The sequence below is a fragment of the Poeciliopsis prolifica genome, unplaced genomic scaffold, assembly GCF_027474105.1.
Source record: "Poeciliopsis prolifica strain line A6 unplaced genomic scaffold, Auburn_PproV2 SCAFFOLD021, whole genome shotgun sequence".
Classification (NCBI taxonomy): domain Eukaryota; kingdom Metazoa; phylum Chordata; class Actinopteri; order Cyprinodontiformes; family Poeciliidae; genus Poeciliopsis; species Poeciliopsis prolifica.
Window position 1 is genome coordinate 3,925,623 of NW_026562396.1, and position 23,118 is coordinate 3,948,740.

The window sequence follows — 23,118 nt, forward strand, 5'->3', positions numbered from 1 at the left end:
ATGAAACGTTTCTGTCTGTAGGCCTATTCATCGATTATTTTTTTCTTTAATAGTTTGTTTATTAATGAGTACGAAACACAGATGACAGAATGTGTGCCTCTTACTAGACATAAAGACATGTTTGCTCTGACATTCTTCCGCTTTCACGTCTTTACCCACACTTCTGGAAGAACTTCTTTGGTACCGCTTTAATTCTGAAATTATCGAACTTCCGGCGTGCTCCGGCTGACGCATGCCAACTGACACACCCAGACGTCTTATCTCCACATTATGCACGAGCATATTTCAATCACACGCGAACTGAACAGGAAGTTCCCAACATTTTGCGCCACACAACTCTCCCTCCTGCTTGCACACGGATTTTTCTGCTGCTGTTGTGAATCATTAAATACTCTGAATTTAGATGTCAAATATTGCTGGTGATTCCAAGGCTGCACTTATATATAACACCAGTGACTGACTGTGTGTTTTACTGAGATTAGTGCTGAGATTTACTGAGGTTGAAAATGCAGAACTGGTTCAACTTGTAACCAGGTATGTAGGATAGTTTTGTTATGCAAATCATATACATAATTCTATTTAAAAATGCATGAAACAGTCTGATGAACCAATCAGCAATATCTTCAGACATGGTACCAATGTCGTTCATGTTTACAAGCCCCTACTAAAACTTGTAGAAGGCTCCGGGTGGATGTCATTTATTCAACAGACTTTCTATAACCCAGCGTTGTATAAAACGACAATCATAAACGATTCAACCTCACCTCAATTTAATTAAATGTAAATAAAACTATACAAAATGCACCCTTTAAAAATTGGCTTCAGATCACCAAACTTGGAATGAAAACAGGACATTGCTAGCACTAAAAAAAACAAACAAACAATTCCTTCGGAAGTCAATATACAGAATGTGTACATACAAAATAACATGTAAATAAAAAAGTAATACTGACAACTTTGATGTTCCACATGTACAGATCCAGCAAATCCAGATGCTCCTGAATGCATCATTTACAGAAACAGATCAGTAATGTTATGTTTTTTCGTGAAAATATGAAATTACCACAATTTTCCTTTGCTCTTTGCAACTCGTTGAAATCAATCGTTTTCTGCACTGAACTGTTACCAAATAAACAAATGAATTTCATGAAGTTCTGATTAAAAACATTTTGTTAATCTCCCAAACTTCAAGTTCCCTGCTATCCTCATTATTTCAAATAATCTGATCTTAGTTCAAGCATTAATTGAAATACTGCGTCTCCTTGTCTGCAGAAGGGTTTGACTCCCACTCCATCCCCACCTGAATGCTTTAAATAAAACTGAATCAGGGAGTCAACAGGATCCTTCGAACACATCCACTGTCAACATCTCAGCCCTGATGTGTTGAGGAGTTTGTGTCGCAGCTTTAAGAGCTCACCTGGCCGATACACCAGATAGAAAAATGCTGAGATACGCACAAAGGCTAATAATTTGCCAAAGTCCCTGGGTGCTATTCCCCTGAATGAGCCTCCAGGTCTGTAATCAGAACATTTCCGTCTGATTCTGTTGCCTGCGAGTTGGTCTGTCTGTAATAAGCGCTGCCGAGCGAGGAGAAGCCGTGAAAGCGAGCCGGGTTTCTCTTGTACAGGAACCACATCGCCCCTGCCAGCAGAGCGAAGATCAATACCGCCACCACCACTGCAGCAGGGATGATGCCATGATGCAAACCTGCAATAAACATGATGCTTTAAATCAAGGTGAGACAACTCATGCACAGCACTCAAAAAAAATAAAAATTCTTTGGCAAATATTCTGAAAATAAGTAACTTAGTATGATTAGCTTACATTGTTCCCTTTGTGCTGGTGTTTAGTGGACTAACTCTAATAAATGCATGTATATACTGTTTTCAGAGTTAGTTTTCATAACAACTTACCATTAAGGGGTTCCACCTCCACCTCAGAGGCTACATCTGCAAAAGATGAAGCACACTGAAGCTTAGTACATTGCATCATAAATCATCTTTGGCATTCAGGACAGCTAACTGCATGCCAAAAATAAAAAAGTAAATGATACATTGTGGCAAATCTTCAGTGGAATGTGTCCTTCAGAAACAGAGACACTAACAATCACAAGCACATTGTTAGTATGCATATAGTAGCATCCATCAAAAAGTTTGTTTCTCTGAAATTGGCAATTACAAACATTAATTTTCACACTCACATACTGAAATGCTTATGCATCTAAAATTTACTTTTGTCCAGTAGATATTGTAATTGTTGGTTTCGTTTTCTATGTGCTGGCCCAAAGATTATCATCCTACCGCCCCTTTCGGTAAACTTCACAAGGCGGCCTTGTCTACCTGAGACAGTTTTGCAGATGAAGCCGAGCTGCCCTCCGCATGTCGATAGACGCCACACGCCGTCAATCACCCTGGTTGTAACACAGGTGTCTGCGGTGAGCTGTGTGGTGTCTGGGCCTTTATCTGCCCAGTTGGTGTAGTCTGTCGGTGAACCATCAACCCAGGCCATCGAATCAGCTGGTAGCAAAGTTTCACCGTTAACAGAAATTCATTTACCATTATTCATTGGTTGAACGTGAGTCAGGAATTCTTACTATCAATGTTGAAGTACATCCCCAACCAAATGGTGCGGTGAAGGGACCCGGATGACCACAGCTGCTCCAGCACAAAACGGTTCTCTGTCTCACTTTCAATGGTCAGGATGTCTGAGGTGTTGACTGCAGGGTGAGAGAGGGACAACTTCAGTCATAAAGCTCAGGTCTCTGTTTTCATGCTTGATTAGACTTAATGTTTTATGCAAACAGGATCATGAGAGGTTGTTCTACCTGTCACAAAAATACTCAACATAATTTCTACACAAAACAGTGAGTAATACATATATTCCAACGACAAATCAAAGCAACACTTTACACTTTGTAAAAATAAAAACAAAAAAAAAAACTCCTGATAGATCAGTTGTTAATCTGAATGTCACATTATTTATGTAACACTTTCTGCAAAACTGCACCAAAGCCCCGCACAGCAAATGTTAAACATAACAAAGAGCGGTAAAATATTAAAATAACAGACCATAAAACCACCATCTAAGAAGTCAATGAGGCAAGACCAGGATTATTTTACCATCTGTTTCATCAAGTCTAGACAACTTCAAATTCTGGCTTTACTGGTTCTGTGGTCGGTAGGCTTTGTCTAAAATGTCAAACAAAACATTAAAAAGAAACAAAAACCAAATAAAGGTACAAAAGTTCTCAAAAGTCACTTTAAAGAATCTGCATTTATTGTAGGGATCCTCCATTTCTCATTTGACAAGTCCAAGAGTAACAGACTTTGAAATAGAGCTGATCTAAGTTTGTCTATGTGCCACAAAAGCAGTCAAATGGCCTTATGCTGAACCAACACACACTGCAGTATGTAGTAGTCAAACAGGTACAGCTCTAATACTTTGTAATCAAAGTCTTTTATAAAAAAAAAAAAAGCAAAGTAAAAACTTTGATTAGAACCTGCAAAGAGCAAGATTTTGTGATGAAGTGTAGGAACTGTTAAATTTGGTAAATAGATCTGAATGTAGTGGTTAGATTTATCATAGCTCTGAAGATTGAACCCAAATTTAACAAGTGAAATTTGTAATCGTATTGACCAACAGAAAATTGGTGTTTTGCATAATGCTACTGAGCTAGGAACTAGCCAACCTAGGCTAAAATAAGTCAAGCTAAGTGGATATTGATTAAATATTAAATGGTATCGCTGTGAGACGCAACAGTTCTATGTGCAAAATTGCAGGTTTACAGGAAATAACATATGTTTTGTTTTTAAGTGTAATTTCAGTGTTGGTGGTTAAAGTTGAATACACTTTCTGATGCTTGCATGCTCTTATTCTATAGAAATGCAGTTTCATTGCAGCTGTTTATACTAGAATGACAAAAAAAGCTTTTTCCAAATTGTCATAAGGCACATAACTCATTGTCTTATGAGTTATGATCACAGATCATAACTTGACTCAGATCAGATCATGAGATCTGATCTGTGATTAGATCATAAGATCTAATCTGATCACAGTTGTTCATTATAAGGCCTTGTATTAGATTAATGTCCTATACAAAAACATTTGATAACTAACAAAGCATTTTTTTTCTGGTTGTCATTGAAGCTTTTTAAAATTGCACTGTTCTGTCTGTGCAACACGATGTTGTATTTCAAATCAGCTCGAGCTTTTCCACATACACAGGGGGGTCATTTTTAATTGTATTTAGTGAAATATGTGAAATTTCTGGCTGCACTGATTAATAGTGAAACAAACAACTAACCTCCCAACTTGTGAAAAACGTACCTTTCTGTTTACAGCGGGTTCTTGACTCTTCAAATGTGAGTTTCTCCACCACCTGCTCAAAGTCGTAGCAGCCTCGTCCGAACTTCACCCAGGTGTGCGGACAGGACATCTCATACGAAACAAATGGTTTACTGTCTGTGAGGAGAAGCGAGAGTGGGATTTTACCCGTCTGACTATATGTGGCGTTGAATATTCAGGTTTTCATGCTTCATCACAGAAACGGTACTGACTGGGCAGGGGGACGTGACACAGCGCTCCTGGCAACGGAGTCTCACAGTCTGCTCTCCGCCAGCCTCCGTTCACGTCAATGTACACACACTCTCCCGTCACAAAGTCGTCATCGTCATTATCAGCTGCGTCCCAGTGTGTGTACACTGTGTCACTGCCGTCTGACCATTTGTAATTGATGCCACTCTGAAGGGATTCACAGTTACCAGCATGTTTGTCAGAGAGCTCCACAAGCAAAACAGGATTTTATTACAGGATTTTATTGAGATTTTCAAATCAGGTTTTGGTTATTTCTCTACCAAGACATGTTTGGATTTTAAGTTTATTTTTATCTTTATCGTTTATGGCATAATAAGTAACATGGCAAAAGGCAGTGATACGATCAAAGAGCCATGGTTACTTCATTGTTCCTGTACTAACAAGTCTGCAACCAGGAGAAAGAACAGAGAAGATGATTTATGGGGAAAAGCAGTAACTCTCTCACTTCCTTTGTTTCATTCTCTCTTTTTCCAAAGTCAGCCCACAAAGGCTGAGCAATGACTAACTCCAAATGTTAATTCTCTGACTGTTAAGTGGGAAAGTACATGCCTGCATAACGTACACAAAGTACAATCCCTGACATTCGCAAGAGAAAAACAAACTGAACAAAACACAGGCTGTGTGTAGCTGTGGCTAGATGTCTGTTTATGAAATTGTTTGGGATTTCCCATAATACTTTGTAAATCAGATGAGTGGGTAACATTTTCTTTTAGGAAGATTTACTTTCAACCTATATAGTTCTTCCCTTAATTAAGTTTTTCTTGCTTGCACTCACCCACTCAGGCACTATTAAAACCTAACCATGAGTATGGTACAGCAGAGTAAGTCAAAAGCAGAGTTGACAGCGACTCACATAACCACAGTGTCACACAGCAGACATTTACAATGCAAAGCAAAACAAAAGGTACATACGTCTTGACTGTACAGTCCAATCCAATGTGGGCCGTCCAATCTGTTGACAAGGACAGTAAGGAAAGCCTGGTGGTAGGGATCTGTAATGCTCACTAGCTCAGAATCATTTTCTATGCACATGTGCATCGCGTCGTACCAACTCATGTTGCCAGACACAACCTTGTAGGTGGTGCTCCTGTACTCAATATTGTCAGGAAGAGGGTGGTGATAGGAGTGGGTGGGGGGTTTGGATGTGTCTGCAACCAGAGAAAAAACAACAATAAAAGACAGTACTTTGGACACTGTGCAAAAACACTGGTAATATGTATCAGAATGATTATTTCACTGTGTTAATGCTTGGTACAAAGAGTGTTCTGGGATATTTTCGGGATTTCACGCACCGATTTGGAAAATTAAACATTGATTTCATGGAGTCATTACTGAAAGTCTGCCAGAAGAATCTTGGGGCTTCCAAGGTACAGGCTTGGTCACATCTGGTTTTCAAATGTTCCATAAAATGCTAACTTCCTGCTATCTGTTATGAATTATACAGATCCTGGTAATAGATACTGCATTAAGTCAAAGTAAAATAGTTTGGTTGAGGTTACATCAATGCCAGACTGTGTCGTAAACTGCAAATCTGTAAGGTTGAGGTCAAACAACAAAAGAAAGAAAGCACAAAAGCTCGGCGAAACAATAACGGACAATAGGGAAATAATAAAAAAAAACTCACCTTGAGGTTTTTGACAAACAAAGCCATACCCGCTCTCGCTGCACTTCTCATCGTACCATTTCCCAGTGAGGTGGAAATTGTGGTTGTTGGACAAAACCGTACAGAGCGGTTCATCGGCAGCCCCACTGAGCCAGTCATCCTGCTAAGAGGTCAACACAAGGTGTCACAAAGCTATGGCCTCCTGACCTCCCAATACGTACAACCCATGTGTTATTTCGTGTGCACATGCTCATCTGTATTACACGCTAATTTGCTGAGTTTGATTAAAAAAAACATGACCAAACTCCGGGGCTTACAGTAAGATAACTCTTTGGTTCAACTGGAGACCAGTTGGTGTAGCTGACTGGTTTCCCATTGGTCCATTTCATTGTGTCCTCATCTCGCAGACCGATCCACACACCGACAGAGCTTCCCTGGAGCAGCATGGTGATGTAGGCTGTAGAAATCAAAAAAGTACGTAAACAAGTAAATAAAGCAGACTGTGAGAAGAAAAATAAAGCCGCATTGATCGTTTTTTCAGAAATGAGACATCATACTGTTCACGCTGCCTCTACCTTGTTCAATCTCATCTTCTATGGCAACCAGGGAGCCTTGAAACAAAGAGCAGATGGACTGGGCGTCTTTCCAACTCTTCCCTTCGCTTGGACTGCCAGGAAGGTGAAGCAGGAGGCACTGCCAATACAAAAATTAATCCCACACAAAACAGTAAGACTAACCAGTACTCCCACAGCTCTCAACACAAGTGGTCAGGACCCAAAGTTAAAAAGGCCAAAGACACAAAGATATTCTTGCTAAACCTCTTTGTTAATGTTTGAGAGGAAGCAATAACACATAAAGTAGTAATGATGTAACTATATCTTTTTCTCTTTTAGCATTAAAGAGGCAAAGAGCAACAAAATCCACAACCACTTCCCCCTCCTTTTCAAAATGACTAACCCTGTATAATCTGAGTTTTTACTCACTGCAATTCCCACATGAGACTTTAGGGGAAGATTTGATTTGAGCAAAGAAAAAAAAAAACAAGTGCTATGATAAGAACCAGCTGGTTTATTCTCATGTGAACAACATCTCTCAGAAATTGGAAACACAAACATCCTGCTTCAACCTTAAAGGCAGCTAAGAACCTGCCAATTGTTTCAGATCTGTGGGAGTATAGTTTGTTCTTAGCTTTGTTATAGAAACAGTGGTAGAAAAAGGAAAGTCCCCATCCAATCTTGTGTAGAGCTTAGCCTTTCAAGGAATAATAAAAAGGACTAGATTGTGAAATTATTTAAATCCCATCTTGTGTGCACAAAACGGCAGCAATCTACCATGTTATGGCTTATTTTGCAAAGATTAAGCCAAACCATAATAAAAGTGTACAAAAATAGGTCCACTTGTTGATTCAAAAGTTATGCAAGAACGATTTAGAAAAATTTTCTCCAAGACTTTATCGGGCGCTCACTGTAGAGGAATTTTGGCACATTCCATTCACAGCATTGGTTGAGTCCTTTGGGATTTGCAGACATTTGTTTCTGCAGGCTAAGGTCTGAGTCATTGCAAGACTTTGATTCTTTTTGTTTTTGTAGCATATTTGCTACTGTGTTTCGGGACAATTTTGTCCTGGTTCATGACCAGCTTTCAACTGAGCTTCAGCTGTCAGACAGATGTCCTCACTTGATTCCAGAGGATATAAACAACAGAACCAGATTTTGTTTTTAGGCACAAGCGCTAATTTGTACCTTGTGTCCGAAGTAGAGCCACTTCTCTGGACAAGCTCCAATGTAGTGTGGCTCCTGGGGAGTCTCCACCACAGAGACCGTCCTCCTCTTGCACACGTAGCCGTGAAGTTCGCTGCATTTCTTTACTGACCACTTCCCTGCAACATCCGAGTGAGATCTCACCACTGGTTACTGCATTAAATATGAATGGGCATTTTTGTCTGCCCGTGTTTACCTGTTGAAGACATGGAGAGACACGTCCCGCTTTTTTTGAGATCATTGTTTAAACCGCCATCAGCCCAGTTCTGAAAATCTATCTCCGTTTTGTCGCTCCACCTGGAGAAAAGAGAAAGAAATAACACCGACATTGGTTCAACTTAAGAAAATCTTTACAGGATTGATTTTCTGATCTTAATTACGCTGTCGGTGACTTGTTTATTGAATCTGGGTTTTACCTCACTGCTTTTGACACAAGTAACTCCTAATAGTGTTTCACGTGGACATGAAGAACATCAATCATCTGTTGGGATTCCTACACAGAACTTTTCCAGACTTGACTTTCCTGAGTTCTCTGTCGCTAGCGTTCGTTATAAAACACCAAACTTCACTGTGAATTGACAGGAGATGTTTTGTGTGCATGTCAGGACTGCAGGTTGTTTACATTATTTGCATTATTTACTTCCCTGTTTATTCATGATAAGCCATATTCTATCTGTTGCTTTTGACCAGTCTTAGTTGTTGTTTATGCCTTACGCTAGATCTTGTTTGTTGTTTAGAACTTGTATTTAGTTATTCTTTATTCCTTTAAATGCATATTTTGTCTGTTTCCCAGTTTATTTGCTCCTTGCTAGTCTTCTATCTATATCTCTCCCTGAAGAGAGCTACAGATAGCCCTCTTTTTTCAGCTGCATCCTGTTTCTAATTAGCACCGGTTCATTGTTTGACAACCAAGTGCCCAGTATTTAACCCACTTTCTCTCAACTCTCCTTGCTGGTCTCTTTCGTTGTCTCGGTTTGTTCCCTGGCTCGCTGAGTTCTTTTTAATAAACGTCATTCCTCATCAAGTCCAAATCCATTAATCATGACAGTGTAGGTGTCAAATATGAAAGGTGGGAAGCAGGAAGCAAGGAAGAAAATAAAGAAAGGAAGTGATATATTGAAGGGAAAAGGGAGGAAGGCAGACACAAAGAGAAACAGAAGGAAAGACACAAGAAAGGAAGGACATGAGGATATAAACTAAAAGGTCTTTAAGGTCTTATATTTATTGTCTTATTGGTGTAAGATAGGAGGACGCAAGGAGAGATAGAAAGGAATGAAAGAAGTTGAGAAGGAAAAAAGGATAGAAGAATATTTATGTAATGGAGTAAAGAATAAAATGTAGTAATATGTATATTTTTTCCTACCCAACAGAGCTCTGGAGGAAAATACTAAATCTTGCATTGCCACAGCACTTCTCTACTTAGTTGTGAAATTTTAACACAGAAGAGATCAGTAAAATTTATATTTATATATTTCTCCCCTTCCACTTGTTTTTTTCTTCTTTTAGCCGATTCTCTCTCCTTGCTCAATAGTTGTCTGTCTTTGCAACTTTTCCAAGCAAGCTGACGTTGTTTTGTGCCTCTTGGTCTTCCCCTGCTTTCTTTCTTTCACACAAACTATTACACTGTGTTCAACTTGGCTCCAAAGTCAGAACTTGAATGTTGGAAAAACGCTACACTCAAAATGATTGCATGCTAATTGTGAGTCGGAAACCTGGCTGGGTACGCTATCCGACGCAGTGCCAACTAGTATTCGCAACACAAGCTTATAATGATGTAGTATGTGCATTCAATCACTGAGGGAACATGTTCACAGCAGAGGTTTGCATCACTATGCATTCCTTTGTTTTAGTGTCTTAAAGAAGCTCACACAAAGGGTTTATTCTGCAACAGGCATATGGCTGTTTTTCTGCATATTAAATTAAAGGCCTTGGGGACGTCCAGCTTTCCAACTTGAAAGTTCACCAGGCATTGTGAACTTTCAAGTTGGAAAGCTCAGAATTTCAAGATGGGTCATTTTCAAGTCCCTATCTTGAAAATGTTGATCTCTGACTAAAAAAACAATAAACAAGTCTCAGGAAAACTACTTGAAGGATCTTTATAAGTGGGAGTTAACATTTTGTCTTTCTAACAGGTTGACCAGCCTGACATATTACACAGGTTTTCTCAATTTCCAGCCAAGAAAATACCAGAGGTGTGACTTGCCATTGCTGTCTTGGAAATATAACTCAATTCCAGCAATGATGAATGCATCTAACATGAAACTGAGGCAGAAATTCACTGATAACTGACCTATTACCACAATTAGAAGCACACTAGCACCATTTATTTCTGCAACTTCGAGATGCTTGATTCGCCCACCTGCCGTACTCTGCCAGATTGGATTCTAAGCAATCAGGTGCAGTTCACCTTCAAAACAAATGCAAACTATATCTCTGGCTACATGAAAAACAAAATTCCAATTTCTACACAGATTTCCAACATGAAATACATTCAACAAATTTAAATACTCACACACCTGACCTCCTCTCCAGGTGGGCCAAAGGAAAGGCCAATCCACCAGTCGGTGTGTCCCAGGGAGAACTGTGAAAGGAGCAGGGATTAGCAAAAACTTTACTTACACTCTACAATAGCAAGCCCTTCTCACACGCCTGAAAGATCACGGGCAGCCATTCAGGCACACTCCATGGTCCCTGATTTGCTTCTTTCACCACCCTGTTTTGTTTCCACTATCCCCTCACAAGCCTCAGTGCCACAAGAGGCGTCTTTAGTCTGATCCAATAGGCTGCTGCCAACAGAAAGCTTTATTCTTACCCATTCTGTGTTTGGGCACTGGAGCATTTAAGTGTCTGCATGTAAGAGCTCGTTGGTGTGTTTCTGAAAACACTGGAGCTTGCGAGAGAAACGAGTGTTATTGTCTGCACGCTTGTTGATTTTCCAATGAGAGCTTGAACTGAATAATGGCTTGGTAGTGCCACTGAGTGGTGGCAAACCTCTCTGATTAAACAGAGGCTGAATGTGTTTGTTTTCAGAGAGATAAAGCATCAATGTTTATTTAGATTGTTGTTATTTGGCGTTGAAAGACTGAATAGGTGTCGAACGCTGCTTTATTTTAGGCGCTTAGGAGAATTACTTTAAACTTGCAAAGCTAACTATTTATTTTATCCTTTATTCCCACTCAAAATCAAAATAAAATGCACAAGAACAAGGAATGCAGTGTTAGTGTACCACACTAATAAAATACAAGGTATTGGAATATTGTACCATGATGAGTATAAATACAGTTTTAAAGATATTTACAAGTGGCACCAGTCTGTGAACAAGGCCAATGACAAACCCGTCGTAAGCGCTCCTTGATGAACTGCGACTCTTCCCTGGAGTGAATGGAAAGCAGGTGGGCTCCCATCATCTGACAAGCCAAAGAGACTGCGTGCCAGTTGTAGGGTTGATTAGCCAGCAAGTACTCGGCTCCTCGGTAAAACACCCAGGCCTGGCTCTCTGCGGGAAGAGCAAACACAGAGAGAAGATGTCTCCAAAGAACAAAATACAAGTAACAAATTAGTACACTATTATCATTGCTGATTAATTGATTATTGAAGGTCTTTACCTGACGACTAAAGGATTTACTTAAACTTACTCAAAACACTCTGGGGTCAAATATTGTGCATTAAAGTAATACACAAGAACCTGCAGAGGTTCCAGTATAACTCTGCAACTAGACTCCTGATGAGAGTGAACAAACATATTACTTCCATCCTCCTCTCTGTCCACCAGGATTGCGTGAAGGATTTCCTTCCTCACACACCAATCCAACTATGGATATGATCCACTTATCTCAAAAAACTGCTTAACCCACAAAACACAACTCGCACAAACCCAGAACCAAACTGCTGCCTTCTCCTTGACACTCTCAGGACAATAAAGGTATTAAGACAATTGTTTGTAGCTAAATTTTGGTTCACTTCCTTACATATTTGTTTTAATCTCTTTTATTTATTCATTTATTAAGTAATTTGTATTCATTGTAATTGCTTATTTTATTTTTGTAGTGCTTGATATAAAGGCAATTATAAATAAAGTCTATTATTACACTTATTATTGTTATCATCATAATTTTTTATGAGTTTATGGGGTTCATAAGTTTCTTAATTTTTCCTTCTCCTTTTCGAGCATGTCAAGATTAGTGTGGTACAAAAATATGCGTCTTTTGCATTCCTTGTTCTTGTGCATAAATTTATACTACTGTCATATTTTAAATAAATAGTCAAAAAAATAGGCAAATCATCATTATTGTAACAATCTTGCTATTTATTTCAATAAAGCATTGAAGATGATGAATACATTGAAAACCATTGTCACTGTGGCGGTGCAGAAATGTGGGTATCTCTGTATTTAAGCAAACAGAAACAGGAAAATCTAGATGCTGCATTAGTGGCTCTAAGTTAGTTTTCAGCTTACAGATCTGTTTTCTTATTTTCCATCCGGATGCTCTAGTGTGACATCTAGTGGCAATCAATTGTAAAATTCATCCAAAGTTCCAAACAAAAATCTTTTCACTCACGTTCAGTATACCAGTAAGGCTTCTTCAGCTTATCACCTGCAGTACAAAACAAAGTTTACTAAACCAGGCAGTACAGATGTGTGTTTATATAAGACGCAAACGGTGTGGAGGGAAAAAGTGTGAGCATGTTTACCTCTGGACAGCTTGCAGATCCACTCATGTTTGGTGTCACAAGGCCGTGGCATCATGTTGTTAGTCAGGTCGCTGTACACGGCACAGTCCCTCCTGTCATCCTCCTCGTTCTTATCTTCAATGAAAGACGTCACTATCTGCACAAAGATTGGCCTGGTTGGTATAAAAGCTGTAAAACTGTCCGTTTTCTACATAGTACAGCCCAGACAGGCTTTCTGCGAGCGGAGGCGAACATCTCTGTGTTCTTACGGGAGAGCCGTCGGACCACCGCCAGGCTCCAGGGTGGTCGGGGTCTCTCTTATTTAAACCAACCCAGAACCAGCGGCCCTCTGTTCTAAAAAATAATACACAGGGGAGAAAGAGAAAACAAGCACTCAGAAATTTTACATTTTGAAAGAAATTGCGCACATCAACTTTTGAAAGAAAGTTTCCCTTTTGAAAGAAATTGCGCACATCAACATGAAGTGCTGGATCTTATCTGAGAAGTCATTATGCTCTAAAGTGTCTTTGCAGAAACCTGAAAGCAACAAAACCACAAAACGTGGGATTGTGAATCTTTCAGATCATTGGAATCCACAGTAATTTGTAATTTTATAGCAATTAAACGCATTATTAATATTAATGCAAAGTATTTTTTGTATAATTAAGTTGTGAACTTTGTTATGAAAGTTCAGACATTCTTTTTTTATTTTTCTGTTCTCATAAAATCCATTAAACTTGAGAAAATAACCACTTGTGAATGTAAGTGTGTCGCACCCAACAAGGGGAAACTGCTTTTACTGTGTTTCAAAGCTAGAGAAAAAAAAAAATGCATATTTTAATTCTCACAACAGTTCTGCTCCACTGAGCCTCAAGGGGCAATACTAACCCTTCAAACATGGTGCTGAGCAGGTGCTTAACAAACACCTGCTCCTCATAGTGCTGGAAGCTGGCCAGCTGAGCCCCAAGGGCTTGGCAGAAGAAGTCTGCTTCCACCCAGGAGCGCTTCATCAAGACTTTCTCATCGTGGAACACCTAGAAAAGCCACATATCAGGTCAGTGGAGCTTAAACTGGGGAAATGCCTGACATTATGTCACAGTGTTTTAGCATACTTTCTGTGTATGCGGTTTAATATGTGAAAAAATATACATCCGAATACAACTCACTATAAAAGTGAACATTTACCGCAATGACAAGCAAGTGCAAATAGATTGTATCCCTGAGATCGATGCAAATTCTGCATTATTGTCCCCCGAAGCATTGCCATATTCTTATTATCCCCCAAACACCTCAATACAAAACCAACTTCTTACTCTTCAGCAGACAAAACATTTATTTAAAGAAATATCAACAACCTAATGGGCAATGAAAAATAACACACAGGGGGGCAAACTTTGCTTTTCACTTTAAAAGCAATGTTTTCAAAATGAAAATGGTATACAAGCCTTTTTATGCCTGATTATTTCTAACATGCATTTAATGAATTTCCTTATTGAATAAATAAAGGAGAGTCTGCATTTTGTGATCATACTAACTTATCTGGAAACTGACAAAAAATCACTTTATAAAAATAAGTGCCAGCTACACTTACAGGTTAAAAAAAACACAGTAACATTTTATACCTTAAAACAGTGCAGCAGTCCAGAGTGTGATTCCCAGCCTGGAGGACAGGGGGCGTAAGCATCAATGTGGCGCTCTGGCAGGCCAGCATCACTGTGGCTTCTGCTCATCTTACACACCGACAAAGCCTTGTGGGATTTGCAGTCTTTCACCTCCCAGTGACCCAAAGCAGGACCGCCAGACATGACGACACAGCCACCAGCACTGACTGGATGAAAGAGAAAATAAAGGAAGGATGAATATTCACGCATATCTAAACTAGAGTTTTATTAACCAGTGGTTACCAGGCTGATGCTTGTTCCAGTTTGAGAAGGTGAGAGGCAGAGAGGAGCCGTTGTGAGGAAGCCATCTGTACTCGCCCTTCTTCTCCTGGTCCTTGAGGCCGATCCAATAGTTCATGCTGCTGTTGGTTCCATTCGCACTCAGCAAACTGTTGACAAAAGCCTGCTCAAACCTGCCGCAGTGAGGATGAGAGAAGAGAAAGGATGAGAAGAGGCTTGAGACGGACTTAAAAACATAAGTTTTGTTAACATAAACCACTGGCTTAATGAATCACCTGTTCTCCACAGTGAGGAGAGAAGCCATGCAGTAATATCCCAACGCCGCATCTTCGAACGTCTGCTCATGACTTGTTACTGTGTAACAAGAGTGACCGTGTCTCTTCCAACCCTAGAAGAATAATCAGGAATAAAACAAATAAATTAAATAACATAATTTCAAAATGCTTTGAAGAATATATTCACAAACAAATAATTATTAAAGCGATCACAGAGACAGGACAAGCTGATACAGCTCAAGAACATTGAGGCCTTCTATCTCAGGAAGCTAATAGAAGATGCTAATTTCAGGTTTTTGAATTGCAACCAGGAGGAGCGTTTTTCTTGAAGCACAAGAACCTACAGCCATATTTTCTGATCTTGTGTGCAAGTATTTGTGGGTAAACAATTGATTCAATTCAATTCAGTCCAATTCAATTCCTCCTCTGTGCCCTTGTGTGATTTTGTGCAACAACATTATTTTAAAGTGTGGCTGTTTAGAGAAGTGGTGTGAGCAGTTGCCTCTAGTGATCCAGAGTCTCACCCTCACATATGCATGAAGACACTTTTCTGAGCTTTAACTTTCCGCAGCACAAACAACACAGAGAAAACAGAGCTTTGGTCAGAGTACGTCAGGCAAGAACCAACAGAGACTGCTCGTGCACGACGGCTGATATTATGCCCCTAGGGTAATTTTTCGGCCTTGTGTTCATTAGAACCAAGTAGCCTGATGACTCAGTAGGCTGATATTCTTGTAAACAGAGTCAGGGAGAACCATGAATGCCAGACAATACGTCAGCGGGGGGGTGAATCACCTCTTTGTGCTTCTGAAGGGGCAACTTGTTGAACTAAAAGTTGAGCTGTAGTGGGTGTATGGCTCTTTGTGGCGCGTGTCCCGGCACACAGTACAGCCAGTCCACCAAGATGGTGTACAAAGAGCCCCCACCCCCTTTTTTTCATACCAGATAGTTTTTTAAATAAACAGATTTTCTTGGAAATCTTTCCACTGCATAAGAAATTCAGGGTTATATTTTTGGAGTACAGAAGGAAAGAAAGAAATGGGGATAACTTTTTGCTTGAATTATTCTTTTTTTTTTGGGGCTTTTCAACATCTTCTCTAAACTTTGGAAGATATTCAGCAATGTAAGTGTGAATGTTGTGTAACCCTGTAATGAACCATGTATCCTTCACCACTAATTTGAGCCCACGGTACAGCGTGCCATCTATGACTCCACTTGTTTTGCTCCCAAACACACAGCAGGTAACTACACGCTAAAGGGCAAGTTGTGCATTCAGGCTCCTACCGCAGGGCATCCTTCATCCCAGGTTCCTCTGTGCTGAACAGGACTCTGGCTTTCTCTTCTGCATACAGCAGGGTGTTGCTCATCACACGGGACCAAGAGCCAGTTACCTTTCTGTGACAGAAGGAAGACTTAAAATCCATGCAGCAAACTGCATAGTTACGTCTTAAAACGCAGTACCTCACCTCTGTTTCCATTTTGACGCAAAGTGTCGAGTCTGTCAGGTTGGGCACAGGTTGATACTGGTCCCAGAGAGTCAAAGTTACTGGTGAACCATCTGACCACTCTACGCCTGGCGATGACCCCTGCTTCCACAGACCAATCCAGACCTCTGTGACTTCCCTGGAATCTGCCGAACACGAGAAAACAAGAAAAATTGTCTGATATTGTCAAAGGTTCTTACAATATCAGACAATAAAATGGGCTTGTTAAGATCCAGGCGGAAGCTGGTGAGATACTTTGTGTCTACATGATCTGAAGGGCCACTCACTGTGGAATAATAATAATAAAAATACAAAATGTATCTTCACAACAGGCCATGACCTTAAACACACTGGCAAAATTGTTACCCAGTGGGATAAGGACAACAGTCCATTGTTCTGGACTGGTCAACACAAATCCCTGTTCTTGAAAATGTGTGTAACAAACTATAACAAACTGTTGTGTGTAGCTGGTTGAAGGATCACCACAGTGTTTGACCAGAATCATACAGTTTTAATGGGAATTCTAGCAAATAAGAAGGAAATGTTTGGACCCTTTTAACTTTAAAAACAGCAATTAAAAAAAACAGCTCAGAAAATGTATGTTTTATTTCTGTTAGTCATCAAATACAATAATTTTAACAATTCTGACTAACTATTGCTGTTTGGTTTGCTAACCAAACCATAGGCAGAGTTAGTAAAAAACATAAATACAGAGTTGGAGTCTAAAAGGCATTTGTTTAATTAACTATTTGCTAAATGTGGTTTTCTACCACAATTTGTATTTTGTATGGACCCTTGTTTTCCAAAGAGTCCTTCATTAAGTTCAAATGAGGTTTTGCTCAAGACAACCATTAAAATGACAAAAAAGTGAAAAATAATTATGATTCCTTAGCTTTGGCCAGAGAACTTGAACATTTAGAAACACAAATGTTATCTGATAAAATACAGCAAGTCTGTTGTCTGTCGCTCTTACAGTTAGCCAGCAGGTTAAGCAGCATCTCCACCTCTGACAAGGAACGGAGACTGATGAGCTTTGCCCCCAGAGAGCCACAGGCTCGGGATGACTCCTTCCAGCTTCCTGAGTCTTTTTCTCCCAGAACATGGTAGCAAAAGCCATTATGAGGCCACCAGCCATCAGCGCACTCGGTATGGATGTACTGCCAGTTCTCTGAAAAAGGGGATGAACCAATATGTGTGAGAAGTGAACCAAAATGACCAGAACAAGACGAACAAGAAAAACAGAAACACATGTTTCGGTTAAATGTTCCCTATCCAGCTGTACTGCACATAGGGAGGGACCTCGCCTAAACCAAAAACAACAGCCCATATAAAAGCATGCCTTATGAGTAATCCCTGTTCTTAAAACTCATACCTGCCACGAGAAAAATCAGGACAGCTCCCACCCTCTTTAATGTCTTGTGATTTACCAGAATCTCACCTAGTGGCTCAACTGTGCCGGTGTTGTTCGGTGTCTTCTTGCAGATGTAAGGGAGGGCGGACTCGCAGGAGAGACTCTGCCACTGGCCTCCATAGGCAGAGTTGTACACTCCACACGGCATGTTGGTCTCTAGCGGACCAGCGGCTAGAGCTGAAAGACGGAGCAAATGTTAAACCAAATCTTATTCAACATAAAGTTGGGAGGACAAGCGATTTGAGCAGCAGATTTTGCTCACAGATTTTCTTAAACAAGCAATACCTGTAGTAAAATTCACCAGTGATAAGGGAGCGCCATCGGACCACTTCCATCCAGACCCGTCCTTAAGGTGGTTCAGTCCAATCCACACCATCGCACCAACATTTGCCAGTCGTTCTAACCAACACATAACCCCAGTAGGAGCTAAAACTGTTAGGCAATAATATCTAATGTTCAATAAAAAAGACATCAGAAGCTAACGTGAGTGCGTCAGCAAACGTTTCCTATGTGATGCCCACCTCGGATATACCTGTGCTCAGCCAGGCTGGTGATGCTCAACAGATTCCCTCCTTGAGCAAGGCAGGTGGACAGCGCCTGACTCCAGGTGAGGATGGTGTACAGGTTGAACTGGTAGCACGCGCTGAGCTCCTGGTTCGACTCCCAGAAATGATCACAACTGGAAGCTAAAAGTCAGTCGAGGCATAAATTAGACACTTAGTACCTGAGTTAGAGTGGCTGGTTCTCAGTTTTGTGCATTTCATCCTCAATTGTCTGTCACTGTTTTCACATGCGTTTTGGTATATAAGTGTTATTTCTTGAACTTTACTAATTCCTTCAGTGATCTGTCTATTAGTTCATGGGTTGGCAAAGTCCAGCTCTCCTAGGCTACTATGAATGACTTGTCATCAGGGCTCTGCAGAGTAGAATGAAATGCTGATAAGGGAATTCAGCCATTTGATTCAGCTGTGGTGGAGCAGAGATAAATCCAAAAGATGAATGTTGACAGCTCTCCAGGACTAGAAATAGGCACCACTGGCCTGGATATTCATTTTGAGTAATTTCCCATGTAGGCAATCTATTGCTTCCTCACCCTTAAACCACCCTGTTTGTTTTCAGACAAATAGACAAACCGTCACTATTTGTTTTAGACAAACAGACAAACTGTCACTATTTGTTTTAGACAATCTGCCTTTGACTCTGCTGTCTATGTCCTGCTTGTCTTTGCGCAATTATCACAGGGTTTGTCAGCTGGACTCATGTTACCTTTAACTGGACAGAAGCCCCATCTTTCAGACTGATCGTAGCGATCAGTAGTGGCACACCAGTGAAGATTATCCTCCCGGCCCTCAGTTGTACACTCAGCGTACCACTTGTTGTTGTAATTAAAAGGAAAAACACAAGAATATCCGTGTGCATTTCCCAAAAGCGTGTGGATTTCTACAAATCAAACATACTGAATTAGAAATGACCCAGGCAGAAGTTTGAATTTGCAGCATGATCAATAATTAATTTACCTTCATATGGGTGTGAGCAGGGGCCTTCTTTGGGAGTGTTGTACCTTTTCCACTCGTGGTAAATGTTCTTTTTTACCACCACCAGACGTCCGGAAACCGTCACCTTCCACTCTGACGCCCCATACAGCATGTTTTCGTGGCAGCGCCACCACAGCACTAGATGGGTAGCGTCGCACTCAAACATGCCCAAGGGCTGGGTCGGGTCCGAAATGTTAAGGCCCAGGCACATGCTGGAGCCCAAGTTGAAGAGTCGGTGCCGAGAGACCCACTTCCACAACATACGGCGTGTGGGACGCTCGCAATCGTCCAGCACCACATTGGAGCCGTTCACCGTCATGCAGCGCTTCAGCGAAACGCTCTCCAGGATGAAGAGACCTTTTCCTGGAGGGAGAGCGAGCAGAGATACTCACATGTGGACTGTTGGGGGGAAAATATGCAGCAGCACAACAGGCGCCTCAAAACTCTGTCACCAAGGCAGAAACATTTTTCGCAAGAGAAATATAAAATTGTGAGCAAACGATTCCTCCACAAGTTACAGTGTAAATACATGCTAAAAGCAGAAAAACGGGATGTGTGCTGATTATTTAAGGAAGTTAATGAAAGAATGTGGCGAGGTTTTAACTTCCTTCATGTTGTGACTGCATAGTTCTCGATGGAAATAAATATTTAACTTGTTTGTGTACTGAAAAATTATTGTTTTGAAAAGGAGTGTTCGGCAAGCAGAGGAAGGTATCAAATGTCTGCGTGACCAAAACTATTTTCACCGTTCAGACGTCCTCGCTCTATTTTCACTGAGAAGAACTCCAGTGCAGCAAAATAGGATATACATCATTAAATATGTCCTGAAGTGGGATTTTATAGTGAATGAAATCAAAACTGCACACCGGAAATTCTCACACTTCACTGTCAAGCTGAAATAAAACATGTAACATTTTCAGAAAGCCCACAAATTAGTGCCAAAACAGAGAGGAGTTGTGGTGCATTTGAAATCATCAACTTTGTGGAAGTGATGACCAAAAGGGCAAAATATTTAACAACTCAAATAAAGGAATAGGATTCTTTTTCCCCCACTATCTCAGAAAGTTGCTTTTATTGCAATTTGCAAATTAGAATTATGCAATCATAGAAACCAATGTAATATGGAGTTGTGGCATGCAAAGCAGAAAATGTGTCTCATTCAACTGTTTGGGGCTTCATTTGTCTTAATTTCTAAAGCCCAGTGTATTTTGCTATAAGCACAGCTTGAGACTACATGATATCAGTTTACAAAAGCTGGTTGAGTATAATGTGACTGGTTTTGGCCATGCAGGCTGTTTTGTGTTGTTTCACTAAACTGTAAAGATTCTTCCTTTTAAGACGATTTTAAAGTGACATTTTAAGTGTCCTCAAAAACCTGCAAAAGCCCCACAGAATTACTCAATTTAGCAGATGCGTAAGTTACATCATAATTGCCCTACGAAGGAAAAAAATGTAAATAAACGAGTGATGGTGTGCTTTTCTCTTTAGCAGTTTCAGATGGAAAAAAAAAGGTTGAAAAATAATTTAAAGCGTCTGTCAGAGCTGAGAGCAGTTTTCCACTGCACCTAAATGAACTCAGCAACTTTCATTCTTCTGCCTCAAATGTTGGTTTTTCTTCTTCTTCTTGCATGAAACTCTTTGCACTTTGATTGAGAGGGAACAGAATTGGACATGTTCTGCCAGAAGGTCCGACGGCAGCTACTCTGGTACTGCTTTTTGACCTTTTATTCAATTTAGTAGTGACACAGTCCCCAATTCTGGTCTTTTGAGAACACAAATCCTTGAGGTGTCACAGGTCAATGGGTGTTAGTGTCGACCCTGACACATCTTTAAATTAGGCCGTACCTTGGCCAGTCAGTTGAATCAGGTGTTTTGCAACGGGAAAACCTGCAGAACCTAAGAGAATGACAGCCCACTCCTCAAAAGTTTCTCAAGCCAATGATGATTTCTGTCTCTTAAATTCAAAGAAATTGCATGGAAGCATGCAGACAACGAATGAATTCAAAGACTGACTTTAGAAAAAAATTATTGGTTCGTTTACTACATTTTGTCAAGAATCTAACAGAAGTTGTGACTTTACTTAGTACCGGAGCATTCCCATTAACGAGATATAGGTCAATCCCAATCTCTGGCTGATAAATCGTTGAATCTTTAGTTGCGTCATTAATACAATTACAATTTACTTGATTGAGTAAAGCAACCAAATAACACTATAGGTTTTAATTATTCACAAGTCAAAAGTTCCAGCTTTTCCTGAGCTGCATATCACATCATTTTTTCAAAGGCCTTCTAGGTTTTCATTAGTTTTCTTAGGCACAAAATAAAGAAAGAGTTTCATTAAATCAGAGCTAAAAAACAAAACAAAACAAAAAAACAACCTGCTCACAGTTGCCTTTGATTAGTAGTAAGTTGAACATTGATGTGTATTTGCTTGGCGATTTTACAAAACCTAATGTTTATCGCGTGTTTCATAATTGTATGACGTCTCTATGATGTAGAAGCACTTCGACAAATAAAACTTGACTTGTTTGCTGGAAGCTGGAGCTTCTGTGGGTCTCATGACTGCAATCAAAGAGCCACGACAGAGAAGGAGGAAGGTCTAAACACGGCGGTATTTTTAGTCACACAAAGTGAGAACACACACGCTACCTTACCTTAACATGGAGCGACGCGGTTATAAACTATTCCGCCAGCAATAATGAATCTGTGCCGCCCGGACGTCCCGCGCAGGGCTGAGAGACAGACAAGCGGCTGGAGGACGGACAGTGACTTACTATAGACTGCAGCGAGCTGGTTTTTCCCCAGGACCTCGTCGTCCTCCTCGCCGTTGCACAGGGAGCTTCTCGACAACAACACAGTGAAATAAATAAGCGCCCCGAGAGCAGCGAGCGAGTCCATGCCTCGACAGGAGCGCAGAAACATTTCGACAGACGATTGAAATGTTGGAGAGCCGAGCGTCTGCACATTCCGGGGGCTCCGCGTATTTTCGGGCTCCCTGCTTTTTTTCTTTCTTTTTTTTTTCTCCTCTCTCTCTCCCCTCACACTTCTGTCTCTTCCTTCGAGAAAACTTTCTCCGGAGTGAAGTTTTTCTGCGGGGAACCGAGCAGCGACGTCACGTCTGACAGAGGAGCTGCTGCTGCCGCGCGGGTCCGAGCTCTGCATTCCTGCTGTGTTTTCACTGGGACACGGCCAGCAGGCCTTTAAAAAAACACACAAAAAAGCAAAAAAAAAAAAAAAAATTGTTGATAAATGTAGGGCGAACGCGGGGGGGACATCCGCCGAAGTGTCAGAGTCTTCTTCGGTGGTTCACGGGGAACGCTCGTGCGGCGTTTGCAAAAATGGCACGAAAACATTTTCTAAAGGAATCCCAAAGAACCATTAGTGACATTTTTACATTTCAAGATCTCTGAAGGTGTTTTATGGGAAAATTCCAAGGGTATTATTTGTGTAGACGCGATTCGACAAAAAGTAAAAAGGGGACTCGCTTCTACATAACGTTTTTATAACATTATTTAAACACAAGCTGCAGAAAGTTGCATGTTTTTTTTGTGTGCTTCTTTGAGCATCGCGACACAAGCCTGCTGTCCAGACGGCCTCCTGCAGTTTTTTAATTTTTCCAAACTTTTAAAGTTGCACCTTCACCTGCGTGTACCTGCAGAGATTTGTGACGTCACCACGCACCGCGTTATGTTTTGAATAACGTGACATACACAGAGTTGCTTTGTTTCCACAGAAGTCATTTACATGGAAGCTCTTTTTTTTGCCCCTTGTCAGTCGCGTTGAAATAAAAACGGTATTTATTTAAAAGCAAAAAGATAGAATGGAGCTTCGACTTGAAAATAATTGAGTTAATTTGTTACATGTAAGTGAAGTACATTTGTCAAA

General features: G+C 40.5%; 1 protein-coding gene across 2 annotated transcripts; it reads right to left on the minus strand.

The window, feature by feature from the left end:
• Positions 1-753: 753 nt before the first annotated feature.
• Positions 754-22,386, minus strand: pla2r1 (phospholipase A2 receptor 1). 2 transcript variants are annotated; one of them, XM_055044773.1, is made up of 30 exons: positions 22,008-22,386; positions 19,216-19,596; positions 18,965-19,138; positions 18,220-18,384; positions 17,984-18,097; positions 17,726-17,875; positions 17,261-17,455; positions 16,270-16,433; positions 16,088-16,198; positions 14,804-14,916; positions 14,532-14,701; positions 14,250-14,455; positions 13,516-13,661; positions 12,897-12,981; positions 12,649-12,784; positions 12,516-12,551; positions 11,292-11,452; positions 10,473-10,537; positions 8,153-8,253; positions 7,939-8,075; positions 6,772-6,889; positions 6,514-6,653; positions 6,218-6,356; positions 5,506-5,741; positions 4,557-4,740; positions 4,327-4,461; positions 2,594-2,716; positions 2,340-2,516; positions 1,914-1,949; positions 754-1,707 (listed from the first exon to the last, which is right to left on the minus strand). In XM_055044773.1, exons 1-30 carry the CDS (start codon positions 22,153-22,155, stop codon positions 1,490-1,492), a joined length of 4,464 nt encoding a protein of 1,487 aa, XP_054900748.1. In that variant the 5' UTR covers positions 22,156-22,386; the 3' UTR covers positions 754-1,489. The 2 variants fall into 2 exon arrangements, with proteins under 2 accessions (XP_054900748.1, XP_054900747.1); XM_055044772.1 differs by having other exon boundaries at positions 6,218-6,359.
• Between the last annotated feature and the right edge of the window lie 732 nt (positions 22,387-23,118).

Bases quoted from the DNA above. Each gene is read 5' to 3' on its own strand.
- pla2r1 (XM_055044772.1), bottom strand. From the start codon at position 22,155: ATGTTTCTGCGCTCCTGTCGAGGCATGGACTCGCTCGCTGCTCTCGGG. The intron at 12,785-12,896 runs GTAAGAACACAG...ATCTTTGTGCAG, and splicing joins GGTGGTCCGACGGCTCTCCC to ATAGTGACGTCTTTCATTGA. The intron at 6,890-7,938 runs GTACAAATTAGC...TTGTATTGGCAG, and splicing joins GGCTCTACTTCGGACACAAG to TGCCTCCTGCTTCACCTTCC.